The sequence below is a fragment of the Geotrypetes seraphini genome, chromosome 9, assembly GCF_902459505.1.
Source record: "Geotrypetes seraphini chromosome 9, aGeoSer1.1, whole genome shotgun sequence".
Taxonomy (NCBI): Eukaryota; Metazoa; Chordata; class Amphibia; order Gymnophiona; family Dermophiidae; genus Geotrypetes; species Geotrypetes seraphini.
The window spans coordinates 50,951,217-50,976,969 of NC_047092.1; the positions used below are offsets into that span (position 1 = coordinate 50,951,217).

At 45.4% G+C, this 25,753-nt stretch overlaps 1 protein-coding gene across 8 annotated transcripts in view; it reads right to left on the minus strand.

Moving 5' to 3' along the window:
* The window catches only part of ST7 (suppression of tumorigenicity 7), a 323,411-nt gene that overhangs the window by 110,964 nt on the left and 186,694 nt on the right, over positions 1 to 25,753 (minus strand). For all 8 annotated transcript variants that reach the window (XM_033959032.1, XM_033959029.1, XM_033959031.1 and 5 more), the window contains one exon: positions 16,940 to 17,022. In XM_033959032.1, the coding sequence (XP_033814923.1) occupies positions 16,940 to 17,022 (83 nt within the window). Of the gene's footprint in view, positions 1 to 16,939; positions 17,023 to 25,753 lie in introns of those variants that run through there.

Here is a 25,753-nt window from a genome sequence, read left to right on the forward strand (position 1 = left end):
CACAGCTTCTTCACTGCAGATGCATCAGATGCTCTGGCAAAGTACCAGTACCTTGAAAAATGGACCACATGACACAAAGGAAAAAAGTCAATGCTGAATAGCACGATCAGTGATACAGTTAATGTGTTCTCTTTATCTGGTTGCCCTAAATGTGCAGTGGCATTACACTTCCCTCCTCTGTGTTCGCGGTGGTTAGGGGCAGAGCCGGCTTGCGAATATTAAAAAAAAACGTGAATAATATTCGGGCCGGTTCTGCCCCTAACCCCCACTTCCCCCCAGCTATTTTAAGTCCTTAAGCCTTACCTGGTGGTCTAGCGGGTTTTGGGGCCCAGAGTGATCTTCCCACGCTCCTGCCCCGTGCAGATCGCTCACAGGAAATGGCTGCCTTGAGCGCCCGTCGTAGTCTCGAGAGACGATGGGAGCTCAAGGCAGCCATTTCCTGTGAGCGATCTGCACGGGGCAGGAGCGTGGGAAGAGCGCTCCTGGCCCAAAAACTCACTAGACCACCAGATAAAGCTTAAGGGGGGGGGGGGGGGCTTACAATAGCCTGAAAAATGAAAATGCAATTTTTGGTTTAAAACCACGAATAAGCGAATCCGTAGCTACGGAATTTGCGAATACGGAGGGGAAAGTGTAATCTGGTGGAAATGCCTCTGAAAATAATTGACTAAAGACAATCATATAAAGATAACCAGTTAATTTCAGGACAGCCTTCTGGCACAACTTGAGTTAGATCAGTACCGTAGTCTCAAACTCACGGCCCAGGGGCCACATGCGGCCTGCCGGATACTATTTTGAGGCCTTTGGTATGTTTATAATAATCACAAAAGTAAAATATAACAGTTTCTTGATCATATGGCTCTCTAGCTATAAATTACAATATTATTATTAAGACTTAGCCAAAAGGAAAGATTTATAAACTATAGAGTTTTACCTCATGCAAAATTGTCATTTCTTTAATAGAAACATAGAAACATAGAAATAGACGGCAGATAAGGGCCCACGGCCCATCTAGTCTGCCCACCTTAATGTCCCTCCCCTACCTTTGCCCTGTGAATAGATCCCATGTGCCGATCCCATTTGGCCTTAAAATCAGGCACGCTGCTGGCCTCAATCACCTGTAGTGGAAGACTATTCCAGCGATCAACCACTCTTTCAGTGAAAAAGAATTTCCTGGTGTCACCTCGTAGTTTCCCGCCCCTGATTTTCAACGGATGCCCTCTTGTTGTCGTGGGACCCTTGAAAAAGAAGATATCTTCCTCCGCCTCGATGCGGCCCGTAAGATACTTGAACGTCTCGATCATGTCTCCCCTCTCTCTGCGCTCCTCGAGCGAGTATAGCTGTAATTTGTCAAGCCGTTTTTCGTATGGTAGATCCTTGAGTCCCGAGACCATCCGGGTGGCCATTCTTTGCACCGACTCCAGTCTCAGCACATCCTTGCGATAATGCGGCCTCCAGAATTGCACACAGTATTCCAGGTGGGGCCTCACCATGGATCTATACAATAAGACATTAACTATTTTTTCTGAGGCCCTCCACGTACCTACAAATCCAAAATGTGGCCCTGCAAAAGGTTTGAGTTTGAGACCACTGAGTTAGATGATTATGTTTAGCCATATGGCATGGATGGTCAACTCACACCCGCTTAAGTTATCTGGTCAGGAAAATTTTTTAAAAAAATCTAAAATTTGGTCAGGTATTTCCCAAAGTTAGCTGGAAAAATCTTGTGAATAGTGAAGAGCCTCACTGACCTTAAATACATGGCTATAGTTCTGAAAACTTGATTTTCCAATTAGTTTATTTATATAATAGAACCTTATCTGGGGGTTCCTTTATTTAATTTGTTTTCTATCCTGCTCTCCCCAAAGAGCTCCAAACGGTTACAGGTTAAACATACATAATATACAGTTAACAGGTTACTATTTGTGCTGGATTTGCCATAATTTCAGGACAAGTTTACAATACAAGTTGTTATCCTAACTCGACTCATACTAGGGATCTAATACTAATATACATGGACGGGCATAATCAAAGAAACGTCTAAGTCCGTTTTGGCCTACCTCACAAGTTGTCCAAAGTCAGACATGGGAAAAGGTCCATTTTAAAAAAATACATCCAGCATATTTTTTTTTTTTCTGAAAATCGTCCAACTGTACATCCAGCCGTCTGATCGTCCAGACCGCTAAGTCGTCCATCTTTATACCCCATTTTCATCCAAAAATTCATCCAAGTCAAAAACGCCTAGAAAAAGACCTTTTGGATGTGGGAGGGGCTAGAAAAGTAAGGGACTGGACACCCAAACATGGCAACAGAATAGTGGGGCACCTTACAGGGCACTACTGTGAACTTCACAAAAAGGGTGCCACATAAACATCTCACAACAGCTCCCTTATAGGCCATAGTGAACCCCCAAAACACCCCCAGAATCTACCAGACCCACCTATCTACCATCCCAATAGCCCTTATGGCTGCAGGAGCCACTTATATGGCAGTACAAAAGGGTTTGGTTTTTTTTTTGGGGGGGGGTGTACATATTTCTCCATGAATGCAGAGATTAGAGTGGCTTATGGGCCTGAGTCCTCCTCTCCATGGTTTACTAACCCACCCCCACCACCACTTAAGCCACCTCTGTGCAGCTCTACTAGGCTTTCCTATGCCAGGCTGCCAGGTGCTGATGTTCTGGAGGCAGATTAGGGGGGGAGGGGTCAGTGATCACTTGGGCTGTTTGTGGGGATCTGTACTTTGTGTTTGCAGTGCTTATCTGGTTACTTTGGATAACTTTGTGGACTTAAACCTGGTTTTGGATGGCCTAAGTCACAACGTCCAAGTTCCGTCTAGGCAGTGTTGTAAAACCTTCAGTTATACATATAGTACAACTAAGTCTAGGACGTCCCATGTCCCGCACAAATCCCACCCTCACCACTCCTCCTAAAATGCCCCTTTTAGCTCTGGTCATTCAGCAGCACTGTGAAGGAAGTCATTTTTAAATACGTCTAAAACCCCGTTCGATTATCGGCACTTGGACATTTTTTGTTACTGATCGTCCAAGTGCCGATTTAGGCCAGTTTTTAGACGTTTTTCTGTTTCGATTATGAGCCCCATAATATACAGTTTACAGGTTACAATTTGCCATAGTTCCAGTGCAAGATTTTTCAATACAAGTTTTTATCCTAACGCGACACGTACCGAGGAACTAGTACCAATATACATTTCTTTCTCAAAGCTGCAGATCTTTCCCATACACTAAGGCCATTTTTACCACAGCAGGAAAATGGCTGATTTCCCATTTTCTGAATTAATGGTCACATGCTAATGTTCATAAAACTAGCTTATGTAGACAATTCAAAAGTACTACAATGTTTTTCCTTTTTATTGCCTGAGACAAGAAAAGAATCTCAATAATTTTAAATCTAATCTTAAAACATGTCTTTTCAGAGATGCTTTTGAGATCTATATTTAATTTTTTTGTTAAAAAAACTCAGACAACAGGCCTTACATTAAATATTCCCTTTTTAACTTTTGGGTTTTTTTTTCCTCCCCTTTCTTTTATTGTAAGCAATGTATCCTCCCTATTTGCCCATGTGTATCATGTAGCGTCTGTATTGCAACTGTGTATTTGTTCCTTTTATGTTATATTTTTATATTTTAAACTTTTTAACACATTGTATTAATTGGAAACCACTTTGACTATAAAAGCGGTATATCAAGACTTACATAAACTTGAAACTTAAGGCTCAAACAAGCCTTAACAAGCAATAGAAAGGAAAAAGGGGGGGAGAGAGCCTTGAATAAGCCCTGGTGGCGAAACATGACCATGTCAGCTTGTCCATTCCCTCCCCAACGCGACCATAAAGCTGTTTGCGGACTATAAACATTGAATTAATATGTTTGAAGAGAAAACATTGAACAATATTTATGGAAGATAAGATTTGTGAACTTTTTAAGCACGTTTATGCACTTTCACTAGTATTCAACAGAAATTCAAAAAAACTTTCAAAATACCAGGAATATTGATAAGACACTGTGGTATAGCACTTCAGCTATTTTGGTCCAACAAGTGTTACATATGCTAATGGTGCCATTAGCACATAGCCATTACTAAAAATGAACATGTGAGTCCTTACCACCACCTATTTTGCAGGCGGTAAAGAATCACGTGCTAATCAGCGCAAGGCAATACAGATGCACTGTTGATAGCACAGAGGCGCCCACTTTCTGCCTTCAAGCACTCCCCCCCCAAAAAAAGATTAAAAAATAATTTATAGTAAATGGTTTTCATGCATGCATTCAGAAAATACTAGAGAATGACACGGGGAAAAAATCTGTCCCCGTCACCGCCCCGTCCCCGGCCCACCATCCTCTGCACCGCCCCGTCACCGCCATTCCATTCACCGCCCCGTCACCGTCACTGCCATCCCTTTCACCACCCCGTCACCGCCACTGCCATCCCATTCACCGCCCCGTCACCGTCCCCGCAGCATCCATATAAGCCTTAGTACTCTAATATTTAGCGTATTCCATTCTTATAAATCAAAGTTCCTGCTGCTGAACTAGAGAAAGAGATGTTCAGCTGGCAGGGCTTTGTTTATAAATTTTTATTAACACAACTAATATACCACCATAATGTTTCCGACAGAGGACAAGTATGCAATAAATGCATTTTGCTGTTTCAATGCCAGTGCTCAGCAGACCAACAGACAGCAATATGGACATTCACCTTATGTAGTACTTTTTTAATATATAAAAATAGGCAAAATTAGTTGCTGTTTTATCATTATATTTTCTTGCCATTATAGTATTCTTCATTGATCATTTTTCTTTTTAAATTCAAAACAAATTCAACCTATCTTGTGTCCCAGCATGAATTCATGTTTCACTCAATTGGCTGTTTCAAGGGAATTAACCCTCCAACTTCCATTTGCAAAAATACCCAATGTTGTTCCTTCTATGAGCAATATTTAAATTATGAGGAACAACATTGGGTATTTTTGCTGAATTGTGTGACACCATTTGGGCTGAACATGAAGATTGAAAATGCCTGGTTAGCCCTGGACAGATGATTTGAACAGCCAGGAGCCTGTCCTGGCCATTTAAATCATTTTGAATATCTAGTCCAATGATAACAGAATTAGGGTGATTATAGAAACATAGAACTTTGTTGATCACTAAAAACAGTGGAGACTAAGGGTCTATTAAGCTCAGCATCCTGTCTTTGACACTGGCCAGTCTTGGTCTTTGGAACTGCCCATTGTGTCAGAAGCAATAGGGATTAAGTGACTTGCCCAGGGTCACAAGGAGTGTAGTGTAGCTCTAACCACTGGATTTAGAAGTTGGCTTCTTTTGGGATCTTTAACTCATCATCGCTAGGACTCGAATCTGAGTCTGTGGCACCTAACATAGAATGGAATTAGTATAGCAAAGTAATGAAGAATGGTCCAGCAGCCCCCACCTTCCCTCCACCTCACCTTATATTCGTTCCGAGTTTGCCGGCTTCCTTTTTCCCTAGCCGCAAGCGTTCAAAAAGCCGTGCATTTAGCCAGCTCCCTCCCTCCACCTCACCTTAAATTTCGAGTTTTCCGGCTTCCTTTTTTCCGAGCCGCACGTGTTCAAAAATCAGTGCACGCGCGGCTGCACGAGTCAATCAAACTTCTCCTCTCCTGCAACTTCCTGTTTCCGGTTGCGTCAGAGGAGAAGATTGATTGACTCGCGCAGCCGTGCATGCATGGATTTTTGAACACGTGTGGCTCGGAAAAAAGGAAGCCGGAAAACTCGAAATTTAAGGTGAGGTGGAGGGAGGGAGCTGGCTAAATGCTACGGGCGGGCGGGCGGTGGCTGCGGGGACCGCGCGATCCTTGATACCTCACTGCGGAGACAAAACCATTCACCGCCCCGCGGGCGGTGAATGGCCTTGTCCCCGTCGCCGCAGCGACTGCTAGTTTTCTTCCCCGTTTTCGGCGGGTGACCCGCAGCTAAAATGCGGTGGCCGCGGGTAAACCGCCACCGTGTCATTCTCTAGAAAATACTGAAGGCAGTGGCATAGTAAGGGGGAGGGTTCTGCCCTGGGCGCCATCTTGGTGTGAGCGCCAGCACCTGTCCTCCTCACCACCCCCACTCCTTTCCCGCTCCCCACACTACCGCTTGCATGTACGTCCCTTCCCCCGCACCTCTTTAACGTTTGCGGTGTGACCAGCAACCCCAACCTCCTGCTTGTGCTAGTGTCGGCTTTTCCTCTGATGTTACTTCCTGGACCTGCACCTAGGAAGTGATGTCATAGGAAGAGCCGATGCTGGCAGCAGGCAGCATGGCAGCTGGCAGCATGAGCAGCAGGTTGAGGTAGCTGCTCATGCCGAGAACATTAAAGAGGTATGGGGGAAGGGAGAGGGCACACATGCACGCAGCAGGAGGGGGCAGGGAAGGGACGGATGGGGTGATGCCAGAGAAGAGGTTCAGGGGAGGGGCGCTACTCTCACCTTTGCTACGCCACTGACTGCAGGTTGCCTCAGCACGTGCCACAGTAAGCCCTTTGTGTTGGTTCTTACTGGAGCTTAGGAAAAGGAACCTTTCATGAATTGTAATGTAGCATTAAAAGAAAGGAGATCTGGACCTTTCCTTGGTAAAATAGCTGCGTTCCTATCTTAGCAATGAGTCATGTTCTATCCTTGCGTTTGTGTTTTGATCCATTTTGTTGTATTGGGGTGTGAGTGATTGCCACAAAAGATCAAAAGAGCAGATCAGGTTCGGGGGTGACATTAAGGAGAAGCCTGGAGTTATGTGGGTGCTGCAAATATTCAGTGCCAAGTGACTTAATTTAAGACTGCTCAAAAGCTGTCCTAAATCAAGCTACTTAGTTATGAAGGTATTGACACTGAATATTGGCTGGCACCACATAACATTTTTTGCTTTGATTACCCCCGCCCCACATCAATCTCCCCTGGAACATCCTCCCTCACCATCTAGGAGGCCCCCTTGGGCCTACCTGATGTTCCTGGTGATCCATGGGGGGTTGTTGGAGGAAGGAGCGAAGGACAGTCATCCTGCTTCTTGCGGCTTTCTTAAAAATATGGTTGTCACCCTCTCTTATTTTGGGTGGAGGTGGGGGGGAGGTGGAGGTTATGCATAAAAATTTATGTGGGTCTTGGCCGATATTCAGCCAGGACCTGCCATAGAAGCCAACTTTTCAAAATTATTGGGGGTGTTAAACCCGATGGAAATTGCTTCTCCCTGGACACAGTCAAGGAGTTTATACAATACTGGGGGTGCTCAAGCACCCACAGAGCTGTTCCTATGGGACATGCAAACTTGTCTCATCAGCCAGAACCTACATAAGCCCTGCAAGCCAGAATTAGGAAAATTATCAGTGCTGAGTTCACACATGGCTTGGAATTGAATATCCAGGATTAATCCAGCAGGGGGCACTACTAGATTAAAAACACTGACTGTTGCCGGCTGAATATCGGCTAGTATATTGATAGGCACCCAGAGTTTTCCCTCAATGTTACAGAACTGTTCTCCTGTACTTCCTACAAAGCCCAGCCATTCCACACAAAGCCCTTGGCCAGGGGCCAGAACAGTGGCATCTGGAGTGGTGATGCCCTTCCCCCCTCTGCTCCTTCCTGACCCCCCCTCACCGGCCATGCGTGCACCTTCTTTTCTTCCCCTGTACCTTTTTAATTTTCAAGGTGGGAGCATCATCACGAACTTGCTGCCTGCATCATGTCAGCTGTCCCTCTGACGTCTCTTTCTAGGTGTGGGGACCGGAAGTGACGTCAGAGAGAGGCAACACCACGTTGGTATTTCTGCTCGCACAGGGAAAATTAAAGAGGTATGAAGAGAGGACAGGGAAGAGGCGCATGTGCATGGTGGGGGATGGGGGATCAGAAAGGAGTGGGGGGGTGTGTGTGAAGAGGATGGGTGGACCGCCGCTGGGCCAGAAACAGGCTCCATTTGCAATATGGTGTTCATGTACATTGGAGGAGGCTAACATTTCCACACCAGTTATGCAAGTAAATATGCTTGCATATATAGAAATACACGTGCAGATACAGGTACACTCAGTCTGCGAGGCGTTGGGGTCCGGTCCTCGATTGCAAGCAAGGCAAATCTCGGAAGACCCATTTATGAATTTCGAGTTTACATCCAGCAGCGTCTACTGCAAACTATCAAGACTCAAAGTGAACAAAGCCATGGGACCGGACAATCTACACCCCATGGTGCTTAGAGAACTGTGTGATGTCATGGCAGAGCCGTTATCCGTGCTCTTCAATCTTTCCCTGAGTACAGGAAGAGTCTCCTTGGACTGGAAAACAGCTAATGTCATCCGACTCCACAAAAAGGGCTGCAGGACAGAGGCTGCAAATTACAGACCGGTGAGTCTCACATCCATAGTGAGTAAACTCATGGAAACACTAATCAAGCATAAATTAGATACAATCCTGGACGAGGAGAACCTACGGAATCCCCGCCAACATGGATTTACCAAGGGAAAGTCCTACCAATCCAATCTGATTAGCTTCTTTGACTGGGTAACAAGAAAGCTGGATGCGGGGGAATCCCTAGACGTCATGTACTTGGACTTCAGTAAAGCTTTTGATAGCGTCCCTCATCACAGGTTATTGAGCAAGATGAAATCGATGGGTTTGGGAGAAACATTAACTGCATGGGTCAAGGATTGGCTAAGCGGTAGACTTCAGAGAGTGGTGGTAAACGGTACCCCTTCCATAACGTCGGAGGTAACCAGTGGAGTGCCGCAGGGCTCGGTCTTGGCCCCGATCCTTTTCAACATATTCGTAGGAGACCTGACTCAGGGGCTTCAAGGTAAAATCACATTGTTCGCCGATGACGCCAAACTATGCAACGTAGTAAGTGAGAACACTATGCCCGACAGTATGACGCAGGACCTACTTCTATTGGAACATTGGTCCTCGACTTGGCAGCTAGACTTCAATGCTAAAAAATGTAAGGTCATGCACCTTGGCAGCAGGAATCTGTGCAGAAGTTACACACTAAATAGCGAGACCTTAGCTAGTACTAAGGCAGAACGTTACTTGGGGGTGATCATTAGCGAAGACATTAAAACTGCCAGTCAAGTGGAGAAAGCTTCATCAAAGTCAAGAGAAATGATGGGTTGTATCCATAGAAGTTTTGTCAGTCGGAAGCCCGAAGTCATAATGCCGTTGTACAGATCTATGGTGAGGCCTCATCTGGAATATTGTGTACCATTCTGGAGACCACATTACCAAAAAGATGTGCTGAGAGTTGAGTCAGTTCAATGAATAGCCACCAGGATGGTCTCGGGGCTCAAAGATCTCCTGTATGAGAAAAGGCTGAATAAATTGCAGCTGTACTCACTCGAAGAACGTAGAGAGATAGGAGACATGATTGAGACGTTTAAATATATCACGGGCCGTATCGAGGTGGAAGATGATATCTTCTTGCTTAAAGCAGTGTTTTTCAACCTTTTTTGGGCAAAGGCACACTTGTTTCATGAAAAAAATCACGAGGCACACCACCATTAGAAAATGTTAAAAAATTTAACTCTGTGCCTATATTGACTATATATAAAGTAATTCACTTGAGTGCCACCGCCGCCATCGGGAACAGGCCGGCACCAAGTTCTCCCTGCTTCTCTTCCCCGCGGGGCCGACCAACTCTCGCCACCCGTCGTCAATTCTAACGTCGGAGAGGACGTTCTAGGCCAGCCAGGCAGCGATTGGCTGGTCCAGAACGTCCTCTCCGACGTCAGAATTGATGCGAGTGGCGAGAGTTGGCCGGCCCCACAGGGAAAAGCAGGGAGAACTTGGCGCCGGCCTGTTCCCGATGGCAGCGGTGGCACTCAAGTGGCTAAAGAGCCGCAGTTTGCCAGCCTCGGGACAACACTGGAGGGTGGCCAGCTGTGCACTAGAGAGCTGCACGGGAACGGGGATGACGGGAATCCCACGGGACCCGCGGGGATCCCGCGGGTTCCCCCTTTGGGTCACGGGGATCCCGTGGGGACGCCCCCTAGGGTCGCGGGGATCCCGTGGGGACGCCCCCTAGGGTCGCGGGGATCCCGTGGGGACGCCTCCGAGGGTAGCGGGGTTCCTGCGGGGTTGGATCGCAGCGGGGTTGGTCGAGCCGCGAGGGTAGTCTCCTTCTCCTTACCTGCCCTGTCGCAGCACACATCCGAACGGAAATCTTCCCGATGTCAGCGCTGACGTCGGAGGGAGGGCTTAAGCAAAGCCCTCCCTTCCTCCGACGTCAGCGCTGACATCAGGAAGACTTCCGGTCGGCTGTGTGCGGCTGCGGCAGGGCAGGTAGGAAGAAGGCAATGGCGAACGAAAGAGGGGGGAGGGGGCGGTCCGCCCCGAAGAATGTGCACAGCCGGTCAGGTCCCCCGATCGACCGACAACAGGCCCGGCCGACAAACCTCCCTGCCCTGTAGCTGCGAATCTAAATTACCTCTTACAGCAGCTTCACTACTCCAGCTGCTGTAAGAAGGTAATTTAGATCGCGGCTACAGGACAGGGAGATTTGTCCGACCGGGCCTGTTCTGTTGTCGGTCGGGTGCAAAAGCGCCACAAAGGTGGAGGCAGGGAGGGAGGAAAGGTGGAGTGGAAAAGAAAAGACGCTTAAGGGGGGAGAAGGCCGCTGAAAGTACTGGGGAAGACAAAGGGGTGGAAAAGAACGCTGAAAGGACATGGGGTAAACGGGAGGAAGGGGGGGGGGAAGGACCCTGAAAGCACTGGGGAAGACAAAGGGGTGGAGAATGCCACTGAAAGGACATGGGGAAGACAGAGGGGGGAGAAGGCCGCTGAAAGGACATGGGGAAGGCAGAGAGGGGAGAAGGATGCTGCCTGACAGGACATGGGAAAGATGGTGGGGGAGAAGGACACTGAAAGGAAATGGGGAAGAGGGAATGGGAAGAAGACGCTGGCAGGGAAGAAGACAGAGGTGCCAGACTATGGGGGGAGCGGAGGGAAAAAGATGGGTGCCAGACCAATTTGGGAGGGGGGAGAAAGGGAGAGGCACAGTAACAGAGCAAATGGAAGACGCAGAAGGAAGAGAGACAGTGGATGGAAGGAACTGAATGAGAACATGAGGAAAGCAGAAACCAGGCAATAAAGGTAGGAAAAAAAATTTTTATTTTTTATTTTTTTGCTTAAGGATAAAGTAGTATATTAGTTGTGTTGATAAAAATTTATAAACATTAGAGGCTCTGGTAGAAACCCGTTTACAAAGTATGTATTCTTCCCAATTAATATTTCCAAATTAATAAAGTCTTTTTGCTTATTTTTAAATGGGTTTCTACCAGAGCCTTTAATTCAGTAGCATAATTAAATGAAATAACTATTTCTGTAGTTTATAGTGACGGGCGGGGACGTAGGGGATTCCTCGCGGGGACATAGGGGATTCCTCGCGGGGACGGGCGGGGACGGAGGGGATTCCTCGCGGGGACGGAGGGGATTCCTCGCGGGGACGGGTGGGGACGGAGGGATTCCTCGCGGGGACGGGTGGGGACGGAGGGATTCCTCACGGGGACGGGTGGGGACGGGTGGGACTTTGGCGGGGACGGGTGGGGACGGGTGGGATTTCTGTCCCCGCGCAACTCTCTACTGTGCACCCCCTTGGGACGTAAACCCGGGGTGGGGCAGACCGCCCCCCCCACCCTGGTATGCCACTATCTGTACCTCACTCCCTCCCTATGACCAAAAATTCTCCTTTCTTCTATTCCCCGTGTACACAACCATCTCTTTCCCTCCCTTCCTCTCTCCAAAGTCCATGCCTTCTGTGTCCAAACACTCATTCCCTCCCCCACCTCAGCATCTCTTTCCCTCCCTTCCTCTCTCCCAAGTCCATTTCTTCTGTGTCCAAAAACTCATTCCCTCCCCCACCTCAGCATCTCTTTCCCTCCCTTCCTCTCTCCCAAGTCCATGCCTTCTGTGTCCAAAAACCCATTCCCTCCCCCACCTCAGCATCTCTTTCCCTCCCTTCCTCTCTCCCAAGTTCATGCCTTGTGTCCAAAACGCACTCCCTCCCCCCTTTTGTGTTCCATGTTTGCCTCCCAGCCCATCTTTGCAACTTTCTCAGCAAAACGAAGCTCAAGCCGCGAGGCTTGTCTTCTGCTTCCTGCCTGCCCTGCCGCGCACAAATAGCCGAACGGAAGTATTCTCCGACGTCAGCGCTGACGTCGGAGGGCAGGCTTTGCTTAAGCCCTCCCTCCGACGTCAGCGCTGACATCGGGGAACGCTTGCGATCGGCTATATGTTAGCTGCAGGGCAGGCAGGAACAGAAGACGAGCCTCGCGGCTCGAGATGTATTGAACTCCGCGGGTCCCCCGTCCAGCTCTCTCCTGTCCACGTGGGGCGGACCGCCCCTCTCCCTAGACTGTGGCCTAGGACCCTGGGGGAGCCTGGGCCCCCTGACAGCTCCGGGCCCCTGAATGCAGGACTGGTGGTACTGCCCTGATGGCGGCCCTGACTGTACGGCACACCAGGCAACATCTCGCGGCACACTAGTGTGCCGCGTAACAGCGGTTGAAAAACACTGGCTTAAAGGACCCTCGGCCACAAGAGGGCATCCGCTGAAAATCAGGGGTGGGAAATTTCATGGTGACATCAGGAAGTATTTCTTCACCGAAAGGGTGGTTGATCATTGGAATGAACTTCTACTTCAGGTGATTGAGGCCAACAGCGTGACAGATTTTAAAAGGAAATGGGATACACATGTGGGATCTCTAGGGGGGTAAAATCAAGTGGGGTTGGTCATTAGAGAGGGCAGATTTGATGGGCTATGGCCCTTTCCTGCCGTCATCTTCTATGTTTCTATGATTATGAGCTTAAGAGCTGTTTTATAATCTATATATATAAAATCGGAGGTATGTATGTGTATATGTGTGTGTGTATGTGTGTATGTGCCGCGATCACGCAAAAACGGCTTGACCGATTTGAACGAAACTTGGTATGCAGATCCCTCACTACCTGGGATGATATGTTCTGGGGGTCTCGCGGCCCACCTGCACACGTGGGCGGAGCTACAAACAGAAAATCAGATTTCACCCATTCATGTCAATGGAAAAAATGTAAAAAGCTGCCAACGCAAAAACGGCTTGCCCGATTTGAACGAAACTTGGTATGCAGATCCCTCACTACCTGGGGTGATATGTTCTGGGGGTCTCGCGGCTCACCTGCACACATGGGCGGAGCTACAAACATAAAATCAGATTTCACCCATTCATGTCAATGGAAAAAATGTAAAAAGCTGCCATTCTCACAGTAATTCAAAAACGGCTTGACCGATTTGAACGAAACTTGGTATGCAGATCCCTCACTACCTGGGGTGATATGTTCTGGGGGTCTCGCGGCTCACCTGCACACATGGGCGGAGCTACAAACATAAAATCAGATTTCACCCATTCATGTCAATGGAAAAAATGTAAAAAGCTGCCATTCTCACAGTAATTCAAAAACGGCTTGACCGATTTGAACGAAACTTGGTATGCAGATCCCTCACTACCTGGGGTGATATGTTCTGGGGGTCTTGCGGCCCACCTGCACACGTGGGCGGAGCTACAAACAGAAAATCATATTTCACCCATTCAAGTCAATGGAAAAAATGTAAAAAGCTGTGGGACCGATTTGAACGCAAATTGGTATGCAGATCCCTCACTACCTGGGGTGATATGTTCTGGGAGTCTCGCGGCCCACCTGCACACGTGGGCGGAGCTACAAACAGAAAATCAGATTTCACCCATTCACGTCAATGGAAAAAATGTAAACAGCTGCCATTCTCACAGTAAATCTAAAACGGCTTGACCGATTTGAACGAAACTTGGTATGCAGATCCCTCACTAACTGGGGTGATATGTTCTGGGGGTCTCTTCACCCAAGAATTTATATGTTCTTGCTCCTGGAGGTGAAACTAAAAATGTTGTTTATAATCAAGTTTTGTGTTAGTTGTATTGTATTCATTTTGTCAAATATTTCACATTATAATTTGAATATTGTACTTTTTATAAAGCTGTAAAAAAATAATTTCATTCACCACTATAAAGTATCTTTATTTGAATCCATTTACAGTGTTATTGCTATAATTAAATACCCGTGCAACGCCGGGGCATCAGCTAGTTAGAAATAATTAATGGAAGTAGTAGTAGCATATGCATATCTGCAATAGTGCAGAGTTTGCGGGTGAGCATACACACGGGTGGTTTCTGGGCACAGCATGAATGGGGTGCAAAATAATGTGTGTAAGTTATAGAAAAGGATAAGGGGGAAGTTATCAATGTAGGTTACCATTAAGATTTTATTTATGGTCTGCTTATTAACTAGATGTGTATCACTTGAAGGTATTTTCAACCATGCGCAACTTAAGACAAGTCCGAAAATATTTCAACAATGAACAATTCAAACTCATAGTACGAGCACTAATCCTAGTACTCCTGGACTACTGTGTCATACTTTACCTGTCATGCCCCGCCAACATGCTAAAACAATTACAAACAGTCCAAAATACAGCCCTAAGACTAATATATTCGCTGAAAAAAATACAACCACATTACCTCAGCTTTCCAAGGCTCACATTGGCTCCCAGTACAAGCATATATAAGAACATAAGAATAGCCTCACTGGGTCAGACCAATGGTCCATCAAGCCCAATAGCCCGTTCTCATGGTGGCCAATCCAGGTCACTAGTATCTAGCCAAAACCCTAAGGAGCAGCAATATTCCATGCTACCAATACAGGGCAAGCAGTGGCTTTCCCCATGTCTTTCTTAATAAGACTATGTATTTTTCCTCCAGGAACTTGTCCAAATCTTTCCCCTGTTAACCCAATTTGTATTTCCCACAAATTCTACTGCACCCTATTCAAAGTCCTAAATGGAAATGGACCAAGCTATCTGAACAACCGCCTAATCTGGAAAAACACATCCAGACCAAGGAGAACTCAAGCACACTTTACACACCCCCCAATCAAAGGCATGCAAAGCAAAAAAAAATATAGGACAGTCTACTAGCCACCAGAGCAGCAAAAATAGACCACCACCTCTCTAATCTGTTGACCACAATGCCCAACTATAAAACATTCAGGAAAGAACTGAAAACCATACTATTCAAGAAATCTGTCAAATGATCTAACCAAACCGTATCGACCATTCTCAGATCCCGACACATACTATAGCTATCAACCTTGTAATCTCCCTGGGAATGCCCAGGCTAATTTCTTGTTGTAAACCACCTAGAACTGAAAGGTTTTGGCGGGATAGAAGACATCAATGTAATGTAATGTAAAACATTCACCATAAAAATCAACAAATATACACTCTGTACTGAATCTTTGACCATCAAGCAACTTTCTCTTCATCCATATGCTTCAACCATCTCTGGTCATAGATGCCTGAAGCAGCAGCTCCAAAATGTTGAGAATGGCCGATTTTTTCATTTTTATGGGTCCATAAGCAGTCTGAGAAAATTACACATTTGAACTTCGGTACCATTTTAACCTTTTTTAACATAGAAAGATGGGGTTTGGACTGTTGCACTACAAATTGTTTGCTCTAACAGAATTCATTAAAACCTTTAGTCACCTTTTTCCAGAGGAGATATGTTTTTAAATTCTTCTTATATGCATTGTTAACACCAGTTTTCAGTAACGAGGTCTCATTGCATAAAATGAGACCTATGCTAAAATAGCACAAATTAAAGGTAAAATAACACATCTTAAGGTAATGAGCCGCATAGTCAGACTGCTGATTTAGGACGGGCCCAAGACCAAAGCGGATGGTTAAAAATGTCATCTCTGCCCCCCCCCCCCACTAAAGCAAACCACACATACCTGGGCTGGAGGGGATCCCCGAGCCCCGCCAGCCAAAGACCTCCTCTCCATTGAAAGAACTTGAATTTTTTTTTTTTTTGGGGGGGGGGCGCAGGCACTGTCCTGGAACCACTGCAGCCAGCTGCCGACCTCCTTTTTCGCACACTCAGGTTCATGTTGTTGTACAAACTGAGCATGCAGGTGAGGTGGGGGGCTGTGTCTGGCAACAGTGGCTCCAGGACAGTGCCAGCGAGCACCCCAACATACACATTTTTTTTCCCAGCAGGGAGTAGATCTTCAGCTGGCAGGACTTGGGAAGCCCTGCCAGCCAAACTAAGGAAGATGACATTTTGGGTGGGCCTGAACCTAAATTGGGTGGACCCCAGCTGAATTTTGGCCAGTATATTGACAGGTACCTATTTACAGGTACATTTATATCTGTAATGAGCCTGCTGTACTGAATTGCTCTTCACATGTCTATCCACTAGGTGTTGCTGTTGTGCAATGACTGAGACCATAGGTAGTAGAGTAAGATGGGGTGGACCACTGGGTGCCCAACACAGCATCAGTAACTAGAGAATTTAGAGGTGGGGCCAAAGGTTGGTTTGTTTAGTTCTTTCAGCCTAAAAGGTGTTTTGTTTCTTCTGAGATGTTTTTCCTTTCCCAGCATAGGACCCAACTTTTCAAAATGAATGGGGGTCCTAAACCCAACAGAAATGGCCTCTTCCTGGATACAGTTGAGGATTTTGCTCACTATTGGGGGTGCTTAAACACTCATAGCACCTACAGAGCTGGTTCTTATGCCTTCAAATAGTATGAATGTTGCTTCTGTAGCATCTTCAACCACTGCTGGCCCAAGCAGCAGACACTGAATTGGGGATTTCCAAAGATTTTCCACAGAGCAGGGTACTTCTCAACCATGCCAGTCAGGCAGAGAGCTGGCTGTCCAGATTTTCCGGATGGAAAAATCTGGTAACCCTGAACTAATCTAGCCTAACAATATATGGGATATCCAGTCGCTCACTGTCCTTATGGACATAACTAGCAAGAAGCCCCCTCCCCCCCCCGAGCTGATATAAACAGTAAGCTACTATAGTCTGAACAATAAAAGTAAATTTTGAACTCAGCATGTTAACATGCCTCTTACTTACCAAAATAAGCCCTGAGATTAATGAGGAAGTGCCTGTCAGGGCAACATAGAACTTGGGAGTTAATGTGTTCAAAAACATACTCACTGCAAAACAAAAAGAGAGAAATATGTAAGTACAAACACTAGAACATGTGAGCAATGTGATCTTTTCTTGAAGCAAAGCTGCTATTTGTCACTGGTTAACAGTGGCACAATTCAGTCTTTTAAATATCCTCCACGACCTGATATACTACAGATCAGAAATAATTACATGGTAACATATATGTATAGAACATGTGCAGCCTTTCTGCCCCTCCCCCTCACTAAGGAGTCCTTTCACTAAGCTGCACTGAAAAAATGTCTTAGCGTCCTTACCACAGCTTAATAAAAAATCCCTAAGAGTAGGTTTGCTAGATTTTCCAGTCGGAAAATCCAGACCCCTAGACCCGTCCATCCCCGCCCCAGGCCCGCTCTAGCCTCGCTCCCCCGCTGCCTGCTCTTGTCCACCCCCTGCTCCTCGCTCTTGTCCGCAAATCGTGTCAGGTAGGGAGGAAGCAAGGCAGGATTAACCAATAGGCCCAGTAGGCACGTGCCTAGGGCCCGAAATAGTCAGGGGGGCCCGATGAAGGGGGGCATCAACATTGTTTTTTCCAAACGGTGATGGGCCCCTCCAGCATCGATCGGCAACGCGGGGCCCCCCCATCAGCAACGTGGCCCCCCCCCTCAAAAGGAGGACATGTCTGGGAAAATTTGGATGTCTGGTAACCCTACCTAAGAGGCCAACCACTAAAGTGCACCAAACTTTGCATGCTATTTGGCTCTTGGGCTTTATCCCCCATTTGTGAGGTTAAATTTATTGAACACTGCCACTCATGTGCATAAGTGTGCATTTATATGTATAAATGGCAGTAGTGCACCTAACCACTATAGTGCGTAAATGCAAGACAAGTGTTCACAGGGCAAGGGCACGAGTGGGGCATAGACAGGTCCAACATTTATACATTTTAGTTTATGTAATGCTGTAATTTAGGTGTACAAATATCGGATTTAGGTATTTGTTAGTTATGGACCAAGCTCTGCCGCTCACTTCCTGTTTCATCTGGTGGGACACAGGAAAGGGAAGCCTGCAGAAACCAGAGCAGGCAACAGCCATGCATTGCTGCTGCCACTCATGAATATGGTGAGGTAGATAGGGAGGGAGTTGTGGGGCCACAGACTGATCCGGGGAAGAAAGAGAAGAAGTGAGGGGACCCATGTGACCACACCGTGTATTGAGGAGCAAGACTGGTGGAGGGGGGTGCCTAGGGTTACCAGATGTCTGGATTTCCCAGGACATGTCTGGGAGTCTGGACGGCTTTTCAAAACCCAGGACTTTGTCTGGGTTTTGAAAAGCTTCCTCAAAATCGTGTCGGGCAGGCAGGTAGTGGGGTGCAGGGCTGGGGTGAAACTGGGGCGGGACTGGGGCATAATAGGTGGAACTGGGAAGGCCGGGGGGGGGGGGTCTAGAGGTCCAGATTTTACTAAAGTAAAATCTGGTAACCCTATGTGTGCCCAAATGTAGGCAAGTTGATGTGGGTTTACACTAGTATTCTCTACAAACACTTATGTGTGTAAATGATGTTTTAGAACAGGCTGTGGAAAAAAGGTACCTAAATCTTTGCCACCTGTTATAGAATTGCCTCCTATATGAAAACAAGCCAAGCAGCAAAATTTCAGGCAGTTTTTCTACAGCCATTTTGCACAAAATCCAAAGTTTACTTACATTTTTGGCAAAAACATGTTTGATGCATTTTCATGTATGGTTTAAGTATGTGTTCATAGCTAATATACCAAAAAGTGCACTAAAGTTTCAATATCATATAATCAAAAGACAGTCCACCTCTATGTAGTTACTCAAATCACACTTTGTTCCTCAGAATGCCACACGATAGAATTGTGTGATAGCCGTCCTCACTGGAACTTTTTATGATGTGATATTTTTGAGCAAGTGTGCATATTGCCATATTGCAGCTCCGGCGAGAATCATTGAGAACTAGCGTTTGCTAAATTCCGGATAGTTCTGGTAAATATATCATACCTTGTTTGATGTTTAGCTTGAATAATTTTTTTTTACCGGTTTGCTGATTTATTTATATTTATTGTTTTCAGCTCTCCCTGTCCCCGACCCTGAGGAAATACTGAAACGCGTCGGTGGGGATTGAGGCAGACCCGGTTTAAAAGCTAAGTCACTCATTATATATTGAATAACTCTACAATGATCATTATGTTTTATAAAAATAAGCACTGACACTTTATAAATTATTATAATTTAAAATGCAATAGTTGCACACTTGCTCAAAAATATCACATCATAAAAAGTTCCAGTGAGGACGGCTACCACACAATTCTATCGTGTGGCATTCTGAGGAACAAAGTGTGATTTGAGTAACTACATAGGGGTGGACTGTCTTTTGATCATAGCTAATATAACCATATACACAATAAAACCATAAACACAACCAATCTTAAAGTAGTCACTAAGGTAAAAATTCTCGAGGTTATATTAGACCAAAAGCATAGCTATCATGACCAAATTAGTTCATTTGTAAGAACTTGTTTTTACAGGTTAAGATTGATTAGATCACTTTCTGCATTCCTCGACAAATCGTCACTAAATATCGTAATACATTCTTTAGTCATCTCTAAAATTGACTATTGTAACGCGCTATACAAAGGGTTTACCTTAAAAGAAACATGTAGACTACAGATTATCCAAAACACCGCAATAAAAATTATCATGAATAGAAAAAAATTTGATCATGTAACCCCATTGTTAAAGGAAAATCACAGAATCACTTATAAAATTGCCTTACTGACACATAAGATATTAGTAAACAAAGCCCCAGCATTTTTAGAAAGATTTTTAATACCATACACTCCTGTAAGATCTCTTAGATCAGAAGAAAAATCCCTGCTGGTAACTCCCTCACTAAAAATTATTTATTCAAGGAGGGATTCAATCTTTTCTGTTACAGCTCCCCAAATTTGGAACTCTCTTCCTCTCTATATAAGAGAAGAAAAATTACCTACTAAATTTAAAGGCCTACTAAAAAGCTGGCTGTTTAAGGACGCCTTTAACTGACCCTTTTCATAATCACATTATCTCATTCCCTGGAATTTATCTGGACAAGGAACACTGTTAAGTAGAAATTAAGTGGGTACCGTTCCCCAACCTTTGGTTTCCTTACCCTTCCTTTTTATTTATTTTCGAATTGTATTTAATCCATTTTTTTCCCCTTCCTCTTCATCAGTATTTTTATGTCATAATTGTCTTTAATGTCCTGTTTGTTGGAAATTTTTTATTTTTTCTATTTTTAATTTTGTAAATCGCATTGGATTTGGATACTGCGATTATATCAAATATTTTAAATAAACTTGAAACTAATAAGCTGTTTTGTATGATTTTGTATTGCAGTCACTCAGCATCAAATTTGCAAAAAAATTTTTGTAGTAAATTAGCTGTTAACAAAAAAGATTACCGTATTTTCACGCATATAATGCGCATACGTGTATAACACGCATACGCATATAGCGTGCGGGAACAAAGCATTGCTGTAAAAAAAAAAATCTATATAGCACGCACACGTGTATACTGCGCATGCTGCTATAACCTCCTCCCGCCACCCCCGCTTACTCCCTCTTCTGGCCTGTGAACCGGCATCCTCCCCCCCCCGCTCGCGTCACCCCCCCCTGCCCCCGATCCTACATCCCCCCCCAGCACCGCAAAGACATCGCTTACTCGATTGGGTACCGGCACCAGCACCAATGCACAGGACGTGCCAGTGCCCGAAGATCCTCCCTCGCCTGGGCTGGGCTGGGCTGGGCGGTGTGAGGGAGATCCTCCCTCTTCCCTGTGCTGGGCTGGTCTGGGCTTTGAGCATTTGCGCATGCTCAAAGCCTTCTGGTCTCGCTCTCTCCGAGCCCAGGCGAGGGAGGATCTTCGGGCACTGGCACTGGCACGTCCTGTGCATTGGTGCTGGTGCCGGTGCCCAATCGGGTAAGCGATGTCTTTGCGGTGCGGGGGAGATGTAGGCTCGCGGGGGAGGGGGGTGACGTGAGCGGGGGGGGGAGGATGCCGGTTTGCAGAGGGGATGCCGAAATCGCAATGAGAAAAAAAAAATTGTAAAACGCGCTCACACATATAATGCGCATGGTTATACTCGTTTTGTAAAATCGTGTATAACGCGCGCGTTATATGCGTGAAAATACGGTATGCTAAATGAACCATTAGCATGCACTATCCCAATTAATTATCTATTTACTGAAATGCAGCAAGCATTTGCACCTACTGCACCTTAAGTGCAAAACTTAGGGCTCCTTTTACAAAGGCACGCTAAGGCCTTAACGCGCGGAATAGCGCGTGCTACATTGCCGCACGCGCTAGCCGCTACTGCCTCCTTTTGAGCAGGCGGTAGATTTTCGGCTAGTGCGCACTATAGCGCGCGCTAATCCGGTGCGTGCGCTAAAACCGCTAGCGCGCCTTTGTAAAAGGAGCTCTTAAGGCGCAGTAAATGGAAGGTTTGTGCAGTAAATGCAGGGGCGCGACCATCATCTGTCATGCATTTTTACCGCACTGAAACACATAGCCCTGATGCAAACCTAAAACAAGCTGCTGCGGCAGAGTAACCCAAACCCCTCAACTTCGTCCATTCTCTGATCATCTGCTCTCCCCTCCACCAACAGTACCCACGCTAACCAAAACCCCCTCCCCAAGTTAAAGCGCCCCCCCCTTTATCCACTCTTAGATTCCTCCCCTGGGATTCACCAGGGATTTTCCATGATAGTCATGGATGGGGCAGGAGTGGTTCTCCTCTACGCTTGCTCTGTAGCTGCTCCAGGTCCCAAACAGCATTGATGACCCCTAGCAGAAGTCACATGGTACTACAACTAGGAGTCAAAATGTCATACGAGGAGCGATTGCTCCTGTCCCATCCACTACATTACCATGGAGAATCCCAGGTGAGCCTTGGGGAGGTCAAAGTTTGGGAGGAGGTTCACGGAGTATTGAGAGGGAGGCTTCAGCTGGTGGAGGCACCTTTGGCTTGTGGTATCTTGCTGGGGTTATCTGTCTGAGGGTACTCATTTGAGGTGCTGGTAAGTGCAGTCATGGTATCAGAAGTCTTGGCAGATAGTGTGTGATAATGTCCCATTAAGCAGCTATCAACACCAGCCAGGGCCCGTCCCTGCTCATGTCCTGATTGCATCCTACCCCTACCTGTACTAAGCAACTAGCATGAGTTTTACAGTAGAGAATGACACGGTGACAAAATTCATCACCGTTCCCGTCCCCGCGGATAATCGCGGGATACCATCTTCATGTTATTCTTTAAGGAGAGAGGGAAGAATCAGAGTATGAATGGCCACAACCAATGACCCTCAAGCTTTGCTTTGAAGAATGCTGGTGTAGAAGGACTGAGGTTGAAACAGACACTACAGAATGACAGTCTCTGGTATCCAGAGCAGATATTGTGATGTCATAATGCCTCATTCCACCAGTGCCTAAGAGCCAATCACATCAGTGATGTCACAATGGCTTCATTATCCTTGGCTCACATAAGAATCAGAGTATGAATGGCCACAACCAATGACCCTCAAGCTTTGCTTTGAAGAATGCTGGAGTAGAACAACCTGAGGTTGAAATAGACACTAAAAAAATGACATGGGATTATTTCCCGCGGTTATCCGCGGGGACGGAGACGGTGATGAATTTTGTCACTGTGTCATTCTCTATTTTACAGCTCTGGCTGATTTAAACATATAATAACTATTAGGATGACACTGTTCTAATGTTAACACTCACAATGGCTGCTTAGCACAGTTTTGTAACGGTGACTCTAACATACTAACAGCAATTTCAGTACATGAAACTATGTTTGCAAAAATCAGCACACTTTAGTATACTGTACTGGCTTTGTACATTGACCTATAATATATAAAGATTTGTGCTGTGTTTCCATCAGTGTAGTTCAGAGGTTGCAGGAGTGGAAATCTATTCAGAATTCTATGCAACCAGCCATAAATTTCAGGCGCCAATGAAAATTTTCCCTTTTTTCAATCTTTTCTGATTGTTATTTTGACTGGTGTTTTTCTGTAATTGGCTCTTGCTGGCCCATTTTTTTTTATTATTTTGTTGTTTAAATATAATTTTGCTTATTTACCTTTATTTTTATGTTTTGCTTTTCTGAATTTTTGAACTTGTGGCACTAAAGTTTGGAAGCCCTAGCTCCCAGAATTTTTCTAGGTTTTTTTTTTTTCTTGGCAACACATAAGTACAATTTGAACTGCCTACAGTAGCTTCTCATTGTTTTACACACACAGACACAATGGATACAGAATTTGAGAACTTCCCATTGTTAAACATAATTATACAGTGTACACAGACTACAATACACTTCTGTAATTACACATACATTAAAACATCACCCTATCACTGCATCACATAAACTGCATATAACCCCGATAAAAGGAATGAATATTCAAAGGGCTCCTGCTGAGCTGGCCACATGCCAATATTCAGTGGCACTTCACTGGGTGGTGCCGCTGAATATCTCTGCTAACCGGCCATTCCCTTACCAGTTTGGTTAGGAACAGTCTGGGGTCAGAGTTTGGGAGGAGTTGCAACTTAGCTTGATAGCAGCAATATTTGTTCCACTAACTGGCTAAATAAGCGCATAATAATAAGCTGTGGTAAAAAAGTGGCCATAGCGTCCCCTTGCAGAGGTTTTTCCTAGATGCAAAGGCCACTTTTACCGCAGACATAAAAATTTCCTTTTACTATTTTTTTTTTTTGTATTAATGACCAGGTGCTAATGTTGTTGACAAGTGACCATTAAAAAAAAAAAAATCGGCTCATGTGCACCTTTTGATACCCCTGTTGTAGGCTGTAAGGGCTCAGGCGCTATTCCTGTGCTAACCAGTTAGCGTGCGGTAATATAGATGCAATAACTCATTGGTTCTCAAACCTGTTCTTGGGGATCCCCAGCCAGTCAGGTTTTCTTAAATTCCTAAATTTTGAAACTTTAAAATATAAAATAAACTGCTATCTTACCCCCTAGCCTACTGCACTTTCCTTTTATGTTTTACTTTTTCTATAAAAATTGCAGTTCTTCCCCACTTCCCTATTGTTTGCATAGGTCCGTACGTCTGTGTTTTTGTTTTTTTTTTATACTTGGATTCTCTTCCAGTACCCCCTGTTTTTATAATGATGTACATTTTTTCTATGTATTACTACACTGTAAACCGCTTAGATATTTGATTAAGCGGTCTAAAAAATCTTTTAATAAACTTGAAACTTTCAAGATATCTCTAATGAATATGCATGAGAGAGATTTGCATATAACAGAAGTGGGAGGCATGCAAATCTGGCTCATGCATATTCATTAGGGATATCCTGAAATCCTAACTGGCTGGGGGGGTCTGTCAGGACAGTTTGAGAACCACTGCGATAACTGATTAGCAAAGGAACACCCACTCTCTGCTCTCAGACATGCTCCCCCCTAAAAAAAATAAAAAATATTGTTCTGCATGGGATTACTGCATACACATGTGGAATTTACTGCATCCAGTGGTATGCCATTTTAAGCTGTGTTCGGTGCAAACGTTGGTGGAACCTGAATCAGAAACCTCATATTATTTTTCTTAATCTCACCCTGTTTTAGGCTCCTCTAGGTTTGGGCCACAGGCTACTAGCCTAGCCATTCCTACTAATTCATCACTGAAAGAAGTGTCAGGGGCATCATGGAAGTGTGCAATCTAATGAAAAGATGCATATCCATAAAACTGGGTTGATTTTTCCAAAATTCTTTAGTGCAGACTTTATTTATTTGCTTTGGACCTGCAGGAAACTGGATTTATCTAGCTTTCTGTTACAGTATAACACCAATCAAATTTACCACGATTTCTATGTCTGGGCATCTGCTTTGTGGATTGGCATGCGAATGAAGGGATATCAAGTCAGAACTAAATAGAAACATAGAAGATGACGGCAGATAAGGGCCATAGCCCATCAGGTCTGCCCACTCTACTGACCCACCCCCAAGTCTACTATCCTAGGGATCCCACCCCTGGTGACAGGTTCCCTTGGCTTAACCCTCTAAGGGATCCCACATGGGCATCCCATTTGCTCTTAAATTCTTGCCCGCTATTTGCCTCGATCACCTGCACCAGGAGCTCGTTCCAAGGATCAACCACTCTCTCGGTGAAGAAATATTTCCTGGTGTCGCCATGAAATTTCCCGCCCCTGAGTTTGAGCGGATGCTCTCTTGTGGCTGAGGGTCCTTTGAGAAAGAGAATCTCTTCTTCCATCTCGATACGGCCGGTAATATACTTAAATGTCTCGATCATGTCTCCTCTCTCCCTACGTTCCTCGAGTGAGTACAGCCGCAAATTTTTCAGCCTTTCTTCATATGATAGATCCTTGAGCCCCGAGACCATCCTGGTGGCCATCCGTTGCACCGACTCTACTCTCAGCACATCTTTTTGGTAGTGTGGCCTCCAGAATTGCATATAGTATTCCAAATGAGGTCTCACCATGGTTCTGTATAATGGCATTATAGGTGATCTTTTATGCTCAACTACTGAAGATGATGGCATATTACAGAGGAATACAATCAAATCTGTTATGGGTAAGGAACAGTATCTTACCAGTGGACATAACCTGTGATCAGCCCATGGGATATTTTCTTAGCAGCGTGATGGAGCTAACCAGGAAGACTAGGGGGCCACTGAAAAGTTCTCAGCCCAACCAAGAAGAGAATGATGTGGAGCCATGAAATTTACATGCTATTCCACACTTTTC